General features: G+C 34.5%; 1 protein-coding gene across 1 annotated transcript in view; it reads right to left on the bottom strand.

Annotated features, from left to right (window-relative positions):
• Positions 1-3,914: 3,914 nt before the first annotated feature.
• The window catches only part of LOC141418042 (cadherin-related family member 4-like), a 125,918-nt gene continuing 114,922 nt past the window's right edge, over positions 3,915-14,910 (bottom strand). Inside the window, 3 exon segments of the mRNA XM_074057899.1 lie at positions 3,915-4,008; positions 10,776-10,868; positions 11,694-11,824. Coding sequence (XP_073914000.1) covers positions 3,915-4,008; positions 10,776-10,868; positions 11,694-11,824 — 318 coding nt within the window.

The raw sequence follows: 14,910 nt of genomic DNA, 5'->3' as shown, positions 1-14,910 counted from the left end.
CTGGTAGCCAGAGATTAGAAAGAGCCAGGCTCTGGCCCAGGACATAATTACATGAGACATGAAACTCCAGTGAAAATTCAGTTTGCAAATTCTGCTCAGGACCCTGATTGGGAAGAAGTGAAACCTCAAGTCAAGACATTTGGAGAACTAAATTTGAAACTTACCTTCCTTGAAACCCTCTGAGCCTGTAGAAATGGCCCACTCCACCCTTATTATTGACTAGTGTTTCTCACTAGATTGAAGGCAATGCCTTGAAATTTATTTTGTAAGTAAATCAAGACTGAACCAGATCCATAATAAGTGTCAAGCAAACATATCACTCAACTGGAGAAAAACTGATTCTTCCATAGAAGGAAAAGAACCATGCACCAAAACAGCTTCAGAAACAAGTGGGTATATGCCAACAGAAGCATAAAGAGTACATGGTACTAACTCCTGAGGATGTGAAGGTTGACAGATTTAGAAAATTTTACATAATAGTGATGATGAAGAATTAATTATATGACAGGAATAATTAACGCTATAACACAAACCACAAGAAACAGTCCTATTATGTTTGAAAAAGTGAAAGTACTACATGAAAGAAGAATTGCAGAATTTTCATAGTAGATGATTAGGAAGGGACGAAATGGTCCCCAGAAATTTCACTATAGAGTAGATATAGCCTATAAAACCAGAAAACTCACTTCCTAATTTTGTTCCACAAGGAGTCCCGAAGAACACTTAATTTACTACAACAACAAGGAATTTCCTGGCAAGTAGCATCACCATTAAGAACATCAGTGGAAGCTGCTTTCTGTAAGCAAGGCTGGTAGTAGGTATTGTTGCTGAAATTTGGCACACTGATCGCAGTGGGGATATCAGAATAATAAAAAGAGAAGCCATGCACTTTAAAGAGTCAAAAACAAGAAATGTCATAATCAGCAAGTGGTCAGAATGGCAGCTGGAATTGTCTGACCAGAGTTATGAGAGCCATTACTAGAACACATTGCTCCATGTACAAGATTAGTGGATAGCCACTTAGGGCATTTCATTATTTATACAACTAAACCAATTAAAGGATTCATGATCTGAAGATTTAGGTCAGTCACTTCAATAAAAAGTCATGATCTCATGCCCAGTACCCAGAGATGAGATGATTTTGAGACCAAGAATTCATAAACTAACAGTTGGGTCTTTATGAGGAAGATAAAACACTTCAGCAATCCTTTCCCCGATAGACCTTCCTCCTAGGGAATCTTAGACCGTTTATTTCTGTATGTGAATCAGTGTAAAAGAGGAATACTAGTCATTTTGGACACAGGATTCAAGTTGTAATAGATTCATAAGAGTCTAAGGCATCACTATAACCTCAGATTTTGAGCTCATTAAGACCAGGTAAAATAAATGGAGTCTCAGTCCAAGTCCAGCTTATTGTTTATCTGCTCAACTCATGGTTCATCTGTGAACATTTCAAATGTATAATCATACATAATCAGACAGAAATGTATAATCATATATAATCTTGGCAGAAAACACATTCATGGACTTAGACTGTGACAAAGATCAAACATAAACTTTTGAAACTGCCTCCTCCCTGGAAAAGACAATAAATTGAAAGCAATATCACAAATTTTGGATAGGTGGGGCAAGGCAGGGATTAGAGCTACACTTACAGATTTAAAGGATGGCAGTGGTGGTGGTTCTCATCTGAGCTCCATTTGTATCATAAGTCTTTTTTTTTTTAATTTTTAAAAATTTTGCATCATAACTCTTCTACAAAATTTAGATTACTCCAAGTGGATTAGAGGAAGCTATCTCAAAATCAAGCAAGAAGTAGCCCCAGTTCAGTGACTGGCCTGGGTAAGCTCCATTAGAGCAGATCAGCTCTGCCTCAGATTATTAGCATAAAGGCATTGATTTGGGGAGTATGTTATTTTTATCAATCTGAGAAATAGACCGTAATATATACTTATGTTCTAGCTCATGTTTAGGTTAATTCTCTGACCCATCACAATACAGTAAAAAGAAACCATGATTTTACAAATATAGCACCGCAGTGTTCCATTAAGTCTATACCATCATATTAATTATACATTTGAACAATAAGAAGGAAAAAAGTGGGAGACCTTAATAAGGTATATGCACAAAAGAGGACAGGAAATGAAGCCTACAAAGATTCAGGGGTCAGCCCCCTTAACAATTTCTCTTTTTCATAGTTCCTTTGGTTTAGGATATGTCATGATACTCCATATAAAGTAAAGAAAAAGTCTAGTCTTCTATTTTATACTTCTCACCCACTAAAACAGGCCTCTTTTTTCCTGGTGGGATTGGGGATTGAACTCAGGGCTTCAAGCTTGCAAAGCAGGAAGTCTGCCACTTGAATCACACCTCTGGTCCACTCACTGAGACAGAACACAACACCTGGTAATAATACACTTACCTGTTTATTGGGTGACATTAAAAACTAACAAATAAGAATGGGGCTCAGAGCAGAAAAGGGCTCTGCAGCAGATATAAGTGGTAGGGTAGCAATCCTGCCTCCTGGGCAACAGAACTGAAGGAATCTGTGTAAAGAAAGACATCATGGGGCGTTTATGGAGTAACAGGGCTTAATGGCAAATCCAGGCCTTCTGCAACAAAAACCCCCACACCTTTCCAAAACAAACAAACAAACAAACAAACAAACAAAAACAGCTCCCAGAGTGTATCATCTGAAGAAGAAATGGAATATTAAATAACCATGTTGCCACAATTACACATTACTGGCTGTCTTCTATCAGACCAACAAAAGCCAAAGTCTATGGAGACAACAATTTAGGGGCAAACTGAAGTAGATCTGGGATCAGGTATGAGCACTTGCAGAGACACCAAGTTATCAGCACGCTCTTGTGGTCTAGACCTTTATGTCTTGTTCTGATAGCTCTTTCAGCTATGTGGGTGTCTCAGCTATTCGAGGAGGAAAAAGCTGTGTCTGATTAATGGGTTACCTGCCTTGTTATATGGATACTAGTAGAAAATGACCTTCTGGGCTGCAGCTGGTCTGAAAGCCACACCACTAATTATTATTCACTTCTTTACCATCTAATTTAGATGACTTTCCCTGCAGACTGGAAGCTCTGATGAGTGCTCTGTGCAACAGTGATGCATATCTACTTCTAGCCAGTCCTTCTCTAGCTGTCTTGAGTATTGAATGATAACTAAAGCATGTTTCAGTAAACCCCCTACACCCATCTGCCTATAAATGGTATTTTCGGGGAACCTGTTCTAGGAAACCATCTGATTTAGGATATACACTTACATAAAACCTGAACAAGTGCAGACTTGCTCTGTTTTTAGTATTGTTACTGGTAAAATACCACTGATTTTGCATAGAATTTCTAACACTTTTGAGCTATATTAAGATATTAGCATAAGTAAGCACATGAGACAGTCTGAAAATACGTTGGGAAAGTGCATCAATGAAAAGATATGAAATTTCATCACTTAGATATATGATCTTTTCCTTCAAAAAAAGAAAATTAAACTATATTTCTGGGTAGTTTAATGAAGAATGTAGTCTTGTTTTATGGTAAATTTTTTATTTTCCAAATTATTTATATGAAGAATTTCTATTTTAAAACTTAATATTAAATGTTGAAATACAATCACAGTCTGAACACAATCGAAATACTCAGTTTATTTTTTATTGGTGATTACTATGTCACTGTAGACTTTTACATTAAAAACAAACACATCTCTGTAGCATATAAACATTACCATAATTGCAGCAGTAAAATTCAGACCTATCAAAATATGTGAAAGGTTGCACAAAAGGATCCAGCTACATTGAAAAAAAAATGACACAGTTTTATTGTTAAAGGCTGTGTTTTAAAAAGACCTTTTTAAATAAAGCAAGTGACATGACGATATAATGACCTTTCTGCTGATTACAGTCAAACGTCTTCCACTGGAATCATTTCTTTGTTTAATTGTTCAACATCTTGACTTCCCCTGTCTGACTGTTGAATAGACATTGCATTCCTGACACTGATAAAAAGAAAAAAAAAACTGTGTTAAAATCTTTTTAAAAAATCATGAATGTCATAAATGTTTAAAATATGAAGTTGACCAATAAAGGTATAAATATTTTAGTGTTAATACTTTAATGAGATAATTTATAATCAGTCATTGCTTCAGTGGTGCATATATGCTTCAAAATGCATCAGTCCCTTGACACTAGCTCACCAATAATTAACAATATTATTGTTAAGAAAGAGGATGGGTTTGAATTATTAAGTTTATCTTCTTTACAAAATCACAAGAAATACATTGGCTGTCATTTATCATTATATTCCACCAGTGAATTTCTTTGACTTTCTCTCAATAAACCTTATAGAATTACCCTGTACTCCTGAATCCCTAGCTTATCTTTTGGAGGAAGTTTTCTCTCAACTGTCAAAAACATCTGCACACTCCATCTCCCACAATCCTAAAGAATTTTTACAGAAAGGTTAGGAAAGAGGAGAAATCTTCAAGATTATACAGAACATACACATGCACACCTAAACAATGTTAAAATAGAATAATTCTCAATCACTAACTTATTTATCATATCTATACTGAATTTGATCTAGAGAATTTGAATTGCAGACTCTACAGATAAACCACTGGGGCTTGAATCCTGTCCCCATATTTATCAGTGGTGAATATTATATAAGTTATATTACATCCCTCTGTCTCATATCCTCATATATAAAATGGGACTGGTAAATTAGTACTTATCGCCTAGAATGGGTATCAATATTAAATAAGTTTTTGTATGTATGTCTGAAAAATTGCTTAAAAGTCTAGGAGTTTTTGTCAATGGCTGATAGAAGGAAAGTTCCTTCTTCTTTTCTATGTCATAAGCAGCAGCTGCTGGCCTGCAAGACTAGAAGGTTTAACTCACATAGAATAAAGAAATGAATTAAGCAGCTGAATGAGGAGTTAGGATATAAAGAAAGAGCAAAAGTGAATTTGAGAAAGCAGAAATTTTAACATTTAATATGAGAGATTCATTCCTAGAATTGGTGACACTCCCATAGTCACTGAGTAAGTGCTATATAGAGTTGGAGGGGTTTAATTCTCATCTGGACTGTACTCTGGCATTTAACATCGGGGATCACTTTGATTCCTTTCTTTTGAAATGAGAGTTAAATAAAGCATTTTTTAATAGCAAACTTGTCATACTTAATATATTCTTTTACTTAATAAACTTTTATTTTCAGTATGAATATTAGAATTATTCACAAAGACATGAAAAATGGAAGAGAGTCCATGGTGGAGAAACAGAGATAAGTGAGTGGTTTTCTAACTAAGGAAAGCACAGTGTGTGAAGTTGGCCTCATTGGCTGAGAACATTCACTCCCTTTGGTGGCTATGGAAAAAAACACTGCATTAATTTACCTATTGGGCACACACACACACACACACACATATACAACACACACACACGCATGAAATGATCACTGATCCTTAATAGGATTGCATTACTCCAGGTTAAATGTATAATGAATAAAAGTATCAGGGTAGAAAAGATTATTGCAGCAGTTGCTCGGGTTGCGTAAGGAAGAGAGTGGAGAGTCTTGCAAGGAAATCTTTTTGGGGAAAGACATGTAGCAGCATTGGAATTGGATTCTATATAGCAGACACTACTAGAAATAAGATTAATTTGAGAAATTAATTTTGGTCAATAAGAAAAACCTACTGTATAAAGCCATATTTCAAATATGAAGCACACCAAAATATGCCTTAATAACAATGGACAGAAAGCCTGAAAAGAATGATTTGACTTTGATGATAACAATATCTTCAGACAGGACAGGTGGTGCACCTGCAATACCAATATTGGAAGACTGAGGCAGAAGGATCACAATGCAAGCTTGAGGTCAGCCTGAGCAAGACCCCATCTCAAGAACAAACAACCAAAAAGTGTCTTCCTCCAAGCAGCATGGATTCCCTAACACTGGCCTATAAAGCAATGCACTCCAAGGCTGTGGGCACACAGAGAGAGGGTGCACAGATAATCCAGTGGTCATAGGAAGATTGTAGAGAGTTTTGTTTGTTTTTATTTTTTCTCATTTACAAAAATTTTATTTTGTCTAAGTTTTTGATGTATGTGAAAATTATTCAGTACCTTATTATAAACACTCTTGTGTGACATGTTAGAAACCCTCAGAGATATGTATTGCTGCTGAAAACATATTTATTTTCTGATAAAGCTGGAAAAGGTGTGGAGAGTAATAATATAGGAAATGAAATGTTGCACTTGAATATTAGTTGGCCCTTCATTGAAGTGTATTTGACATAATTGTGATATAACATGGATTGAAATTTATTAACTTTTAGAATCAAATTATGGTTGTCTAGACACTTAAGTGCATAGTAGTCAACATGGGGTGATATGAAAAACAGTTGCTTTTCACATGAGCCTTTTCTATTGGCTTTTCTTTTCTTTTTTTTGAGACAGTGTCTCACTATGTGGTCCATACTATCCTCTAATTTGGATCTTCCTGCCTCAACCTCCTGAATATTGGGAGTATTGGTATTACAGACATTCAACACCATGCCTGGCCCTTATTGGGTCTTTTAGTCTCATGCTTATCTATGAGTTCATGCTTTAGTTCTTCTGCCTTCACATTTTAGAGTACCCTTGTTCTTTCTGATGGGGTCTGCCTACTCCCCCCACACCATTGAACAAGACACACATTAAGCATTTCAATCCCTCTATGTTTCTTCGTCCTGGATGCACATTCTGATCACCAGAGGAATATAAGTTTTATTCATCCCAGCCCTAGGCAAGAACTTATGGAATAGAACACAGACATCTGCATATTTTAAGAAAAATGATATCTCCAATATACATTTGAAGGTATGATGATAAGATGGACTAAGTGCTTCCATAAGGATATATGAAATTTAAATGATGAACTTATTTCCCTCTTATACACAAACTCCAGTTCTTCCTGCTGCATCTTTAACATCTAAACCTTTAGCTATTGTTTACTCTACTTGTTACTCCAATAAAATTTCTCCCTTAGCTTAATTATACACACATTGAGATGAGATACACATGCCCAGAAAGAGAAAAGATGATAAACAGCTTTACCTTATTCTAGAATAAAATATTTTATAATAATCATGAAAAGCCATTTATGTTGTGTTGCTATACTATCTTTTTCATCTTTTGTGCTAGAAAATCTGTAGAAAGAACAGCTTATACCTGATTACTCATTTTATTGTCACTAATCCGTTGTACAATGATATTTACCTTCTTAAAGGTTACCAGGAATCTCTTAAACAGAAAATCCCCTTAGAAGCAAACATAATTTGAGTGTCTAGCATTTACTTGGCATCAGGGATAAAGATCCAATTAATATCTCATATTGTCTTCTAAGAAGTTTACAGTAAGGAAGACAAGGAGAGTAGCCAATGATATTATAAATGCTGGTAAGCGTATTAGGAGTAGAGCAGAGACATGCCCATTCAAGGAAGTTTATTCAGGGGATGTGAAGTTGTTGGTGTCTTGCTTTGCGAATAGGAGTTAGCTAGTTGAGGAAGGGTGAAGGGATTCAGAAAGGGCATAAAATGAAAAGAAAATATAACCAGAATATAGGCAATGATGTCTTTTGCAAAAAACAAAACAAAAGCTATGATACATAGTATTGACCTATGGAGATATAAATGGTGTTATAGTCCCAGAATTAATGAAATATATTTGGGATTATGTCTGTCTAGAGACAGTGAAGAACAAACTCATTTTCATCAGTGATGGACTTGGAGTTTTGACAATGTGAATTTGGCTGCAAGTCTCTTATTTCTTTAGAAGAAAATTTTCAATATTATCACCACTCTAGTAATATATTCATGAGACTCACTGAACATTAGGATGCTTTTTGCTTAGAGGGGCTAAGATCTAGAACATGCTCACACAGTGTTTTCCATAGAGTCTGTGTTATTATACAGTAGCCCTGGAGGAAGTATTCGAATTTTTAAAAGAATGGTAGAAAGGAAAAGTGAGGCCAATTAAAGGCCTATTGCCTTGGCTTGCAAAAATGATTAATTATGGCTATTCACATAGCAATGGAGATTAATAGGAAATAACAGAAGTATTCAAAACTACTTCCATAAAAGATGGGATTTGTGAATTTTCAGGGTATAGGTTTCAAAAAAAAGTGTCTTAAATGTTCATGAATCATTGTAATGAAGAAAAAACAAATAATTTTTTAATGGTAGAACTTATTTTAATGCATCTTTAAGCAAATATAAGCATTTATAGCTCCCTTAAGTATCTTTCAATAATCAAAACTTGACAATGCTAATTATTCCTCAATATTGTGAAGACTTTTTCATATTTTAAAATACCTCTTAAACATTAGAACATTGACATTATATTTTGCTTCTTACCAGGATTAGTTGCACGTCCATAATAAACTATTGATGGCTAGAAAAAATAAATTTACAATTACTATTTTATTCCAAATTTGTATTTGATAATGCTGATATTATCAATGACCTTATAATTACTAATAGGATTCCATTATACTGGAAACATTTATACTTCAAGAAATCTGACGACAGAGTAAAATGATTGCCTTGTTTATTCCTCATGTATAATACTCATGTATTAAGTAATTACTTACAACATACTGAAAGCTTCCTATGGTTACAGAGCAATTTACTAGTCGATACTAAGGCTTCTCTCAGGCCATATATGCATTTGACTGTTTCAAAATGTCTCCAGGTCATGTAGAAGGAAGGTACACAATGCCTTCCTACTGCCTTTACAATAACAGGATCAGATAAATCAGAATTAGGTTTATCTACCCTAAATTGTGAATCATGTGGATATGGATAAGGACCATATTGATAGAATGTCCAATACATGGAAACTTCCTTTTCTGGTGAACAGATATTTGGAATCAAGAAATTGTGGACAGCTAGCCTAGATAACTCTTTTAAAGAGTATTGCTTTGACAAATAACACAATTGGATGGTGGCTGAAAGAGTGAATGTCAAGACTACGTAGCCTCTTTCTTACTGTTCCCCATCTATAAAGACAATGTGCCTTCCTCAAGTGACTTCCAGTGCTAATTCTACAACAAAATTTCCTCTGACTAGTCTAACTCACAAGGACTTTACTGCTCTCTGAATTACTATGGAGCTTATTGCATGCAATGTGAATGTTTCTAAGAATTAATGAACTTCTATACATTATTCCCTTTAGTGTTTTACCTATACTTTTTCCCAGTTGGAATATGAGTTCTTTAAGAGTGGAAGCCATGTTTTATACTTCCTTAAATTCTCTCAAGTAATCTGCAGAATGATCTGAATAGTTAAGTTCTGCATAAATACCTGTCGAATTAAAATTATTGATTAAGCTAGTATAAGTGCTAATTACTTTGGGGTTGACCAGAAAAATATTTTACCTAGACAAAGACATTGAGTCAAATATAGATTTACACAAAAATTCTGTAGTTCGGAAAAACAGTGTGGTTCTCACTTAGTGTTTTAACTACAGTTTATTTTTATTTATATTTTGGGCAGTACTGGGGTTTGAATTTAGGGCCTTGCAATTGTTAAGGCAAGCACACTATCACTTGAGCCACAGCCTCAGCCCTGAATTATAATTAAAATATATATGTATATTAAGTGAGTACCTCAATGAAAACACCCTTGAAAGACAGTTTTGTATATAGAGCTGTTTTATGCAACTCAAATACCTGAGTTGTATAAAGATGACTGAGTATCACAGGTATTCTTAGCTAGGACACCACTAGATTATTTATGCCATTTAATTCCATCTATCTATTTTCAGACATTAAAGAGAGTGAAAGAGATGAAATTTGAAAGCCACCATACCAATACACGTCATTTTTAAGCCACTTTAAATTGAATGTTAGCTCTTTCTCCCTCGGTTTTCAATTCCACTGGCAGCTAAGCTGCATCAACCCCCTCATTGCAGTTTATGAGTTAGCATGTACGATACCTTACTTGTTTCATTGTTTGGACCCTATGAAAAGTGAGAGAGTAACAATCCTAGCATCTATGGCATGGGTTTTCTCTTTACCCTCACCTGATGATTTCCAGGCAGCAAGTTGGGTTTTGTGTTTGATTTGGAGTCATTACTCAAATCTATTAAAATCATGAAGGAGATATTTGAGATATTTATTTAATCTTTAGCACAAAAGATATATTTTAGTGCTTATAGTAATAAATGATGCATCATTTACATATATAAATCAATAAGCAAATCAACACTATGTAATGCTATATTTAAATACTCCTTAAAGTGTCTCTTAATAGCTTTCCATATATTATAAATCATAGTCACTTATGCTCTAAATTTCAAATTAATAGAAGTGCCTATTATTTATAATTCCAGATAGTATCTTTTCTTCTAGACAGAAGTAATGAATCTTGATGCTGCTGTAAGTAAAAAGTTGATATATTTCATTTTAGACTCATAACATTTATACTCCTCATCATTAAATAATTAAATGGCTTGACATCAGTAGTGATACCATTTAGTGGCAGGAAAATATCAGTCCTATATTATAATTCTCATTCTTAAATCCAGCTTTGCTCTGTGCTAGCCCAGAAGTCTAGAAGAACATTTAAGTGATCAATAAGTACCTATGTAGTAGGATAAGGCTACTTAAAGCATTGATAAAGAGCTGGGTGATTGACATTTGATATTTTTAAAATTGAAGTATACTGAACTATTTAGGACTCAACTCATAAAGCCTAAAATTTCTTAAAGAAAGAAATTATACCTTGGTACCTGCCCAGGCTCCTTGGCAGTAAGACTTGGTTGACACTGCTGATATTTGTGACAATGAGGAAATAATCTTGAACAGGCAGGAGCACTGTAGGTAAAGGAACAAAGAACAGGGAGGATGTTTGTAAACAGAAGTTAAGTGCTTATTTTTCAATAAAATGATTAAACTTAGTTTCCTTCTTTGATCTTAATCCCAGTTAACACTCACCATGCAAAAAATAAACTATTCTAAACATAATGTCAATAAATATTTCTTCTGAATATTAAAATGAAAATAATTCCTTTAAACCATTTTAATAAATTTTCATAAGAAAATATCAGTTCCTGGTTTGGGGGCTGTGCTCCTTGAAGGTAGGTACTGTCTGTTATCTTTCTATTCTGGTCACCTGCCACAGTATTTGAGCCACAACAGCTCAGTAGACAATTCTACAATGGGATTCAACCATTCTGTAGTTACCACTGAAATTATTTTATCTTGCATTTTCCGGAAGGAAAATAGGAATATAGATATATCCTTTGATAAGTAAATATAATCAGAGGTCTTCATCTTGTTTATGAATATATCAAGTAAATTTGATTTATTTTTTGTAGGGAAATTTAAAATCCAATTTTTTTATCTTTTTTCAGATAAACAGTTTTTAGCATTAATGATTTGATTGATGACTGAGGGAAAAAGTATTAGCTTTCAAACTGGAAGATCTTTAACATGCTAGGTCAAAAGCTAGAAGAGTGATACTGTAATCTCTTAGCTTGGTTGTGATTTTCAATAAGGGCAGCGTCTCTAAAGGAACAAAAATAAATGATGAATTTTCTCCAACCTTTTCTCCCCACTTCATCCTGGTCTTTTAGGCATTCTTGATGGACTTTATGAGCTATGAACAAATGCAAATTGAAGCAGAAATCAAAGTCTTACTCTTTGACGAGGCACCATGCAATAGCATAAAGACACATCACGAAAAGAACTCCTGTTAGAGTTAATACTGCTGGAAACCAGTCATCAGGGCTCCAATAGTACAAAATCTTCTTTAAGACAGAAGTAGTAATCTGAAGAAATGCAATAAATATTTACTAAGCATTAACAGTACTGTTTACAAAAATATGAAGTACACTATAAACTGAGTCTGTTCAAAACTTCAGTATCTTCTCTCTTTATTATTAAAATTATCATGATATTTATTTGAAAATTAAAAATCAACATGTAAAAATAAAGTATATGGCATAATAAACTAAGCCCTCATCCTGCCACTAAAAACAAACAAATGTTATTCTTTGGAAGTGAGTGTCTCTGTTCATAACATTGCCTTTGGCCAGTGTCCTCTTTCTTGCCTTGCCCTTTTGGTGAACATTTGTTTGTTTTCTGTGAGGAAAATCCTCCACTTTTGTTTTGCAAGAAGCCTGATTCTGGGGTAGAAATTGCAATGTCCACCTACCCTTGTTGCTCACATTTCTACTTGTATCATGTAGAACATTTCACCATTTACTTTCTTTAATTGTGATTCTTTCCATGGGAAATAAAGCCTTGGAACAAGGCCATTTCCTGCTCATCTTTGTGTATTCTAAGCAGTTCTTGGCACTGAGATAATAGAAATGAGCCTTGGCCAAATGACAGACACGGTGACTAAGCAAGCTGTTTACAGGGCAAAGTATTATTTCAAAAGTGCATCCTATCATTGTTGCCCTTTTCTGCTTCCTATAATAAAAGCACAAAAAGGGGTTTCCAGAAATTTCCATTACCATCCAAATTGTCACGATTAAGAAGATAGTAATATAAAGTTCCTACATTTTAATCTAATGTCCATGAATAAGGAACAGTACATTCCCAGCAGATGGCAGCATGAGCTAGGGTAAGTTTTGAGAACGTATTCATTAGCTGTGCTGTGAAGGTAACAATTCATGAGGCTGGTTTCACAGCAATGAATAATACAAGGTGGGGAGAAGAAAAAAGATATTTGCAAAAAAAGAATCAACCATTAAGAGTGGTATCAGAAACAGCATTTCTTACATGATTCAGTGAAAGAAATACTACTTTGTTGAATTTTGGTAGTGGTTGAGATTAAGTATTGCATAACTGAACATTCTATTTTATAGTACAATAGTATGGGCATGTTTGGACAAAGAAAGATCAAGAAATCAGACTACTCTCAGCAGTGTCCATTGAAATGTGGCATCTTTATTTCCTAAATAAATAGTTCTCTATTGTATTTCCAACTAATATGTAAAACAAAAAGATGACAGACAATTCAATTGTTAATCACATAGAGTTATTTTTCAGGTCATTAAGAAATAGCTGTATGCAGTGACATGCATCTATAGTCCCAGCTACTCTGGAGGCTGAGGCTGGAGGACCACTTAATCTCACAAGTTTGAGATCATCCTATAAAACATAACAAGATTCCACCTCAAAAAGTAATAATAATTATAATACTCCTACCAAGTACAGTTGCCACTACTAGTATAAGGAAAGAGATTCCAGTCTACATCTCTTAACCTACCGTCCTTCCTTCCTCCTTCATTACTTCTTTCTTTCTAACAAGTATTAATTAAATACTCAATGTATTCTAAGAATCGCCATACAAAGGACATATAAAACCTTAAAACTAAAAAGGCTGGGCTACTGTTTGATTACTAGCCATTGTGTGCCATGATAGATGCTTTTTTAGTAAGCTATTTCAATTTTCTCACATTCCCCAAGAAGAGAGGGGTTCACTACCACCAATTTACAAAGGAGGAACTGAGACCCAGATTGGTTTTCTGTGTTATTTAATGGTTCCCAGTCATAATGGACAAAATTGGTATTCATGTACAGATTTGTGGATCTCCAAAGATCATGTTTTTTCAGAAAGCTATGCTACCTGTCCCCAAAATGAAGATTTTATGAGTTTTAAGGGAAAAAAATCCAATCTATGTTAATCACCATAGTTTTCCTGTAAAAGTAAATATACATCTTTGTCCATGAGAATCTGGTTATATAAAGCCAGTTAAAGACATCTGACAATTGCCTGAAGACTCATCTCCAGTTCTTGTGCTTTGCCTGCTACATAAGCAAGGGCAGATTTTCCAGTTTCTTTCCCCTCCTTCTCCCACGCCCCCATTTTCTCATGTACTTACACAAAATATATATAAATCTTTTATTACAATAAAAAAAAGCTACATCTATATTTTAAAGTGTGAGACAACTTGAGATATTTGTGTAATGACATAAAAAGAGCAAAATCATTCTATAGGGATTATACATAATATTAATGGATTAAATTTACATAGTATGTTTATGACAAGAGCTTTCATATCTCTGGTTTCTTTTGATCCTTATAATGTCTTTTGTACAATACACACAGTTATTTTAATCCCTCTTGTAATCCATGTACACTGAGTAAATATTTAAATGTGTACTGTGTGCAGGCTTGACTCTCCACACCCTTTCAATTGGTGATTCAAAAGTTTTACTGAATTTGGGAGTTAGCACTTCATATTCTCTGTGCTTCCATAGCTTATTAAATGATTACCTTATGTTTTAATTGTTTTTAAGTTCTTCAGAGCCTCAAAGACAATACTCAAGAGGACAAGCGTGTTTTTTCTTGCCTTACCTCTCACAGTAACAACCTGAGTAGATTTGCTGCCTATATGTTGTGTTTTTAAAATTTTGTTCTCTATTCCATCCTTTACTCTGCTGGTCTACTTTTGATTCCGAAACTGTCCAAATTAACTTTGTGCTGTCTATACGACAAAGTGCCACATCCAATGCATTGACTCCACATCTTTATCACTCTACCTAATATCTTCTTTTCTGGTCCTGACTCAGGCCAACCCTCTGTTTGGGCTCTTGACTTCGCTGTTTTCCTTTTATGAGCAATCCATATGCTCTCGCTGTTATGTTCTTCAGTTTCCACTATTTCTAAATATGTTTACTTCTCATTCTGTCCATCAGAGGCCTACATAAAACCCAGGCATCTTTTGGAGTTTTTCACAATCTTCAAGACACAATTTGCTACATTATCTGCCCTAGGTTTGTAATTGGATTTATTGGAAGTAAATCTCTATACATTCTTGGGCTTATAGATCTTTGCATGATATTACCTTTTAATTCTTTATTTCATTCTTTTATTCCAACTCACCACACTGGTAAGAGGATT

Source organism: Castor canadensis, chromosome 2, assembly GCF_047511655.1.
Source record: "Castor canadensis chromosome 2, mCasCan1.hap1v2, whole genome shotgun sequence".
In the NCBI taxonomy this organism is placed as follows: Eukaryota; Metazoa; Chordata; class Mammalia; order Rodentia; family Castoridae; genus Castor; species Castor canadensis.
Note: the sequence above shows the minus strand (reverse complement) of the source record. Positions and strands in the feature narration are given on the sequence as shown.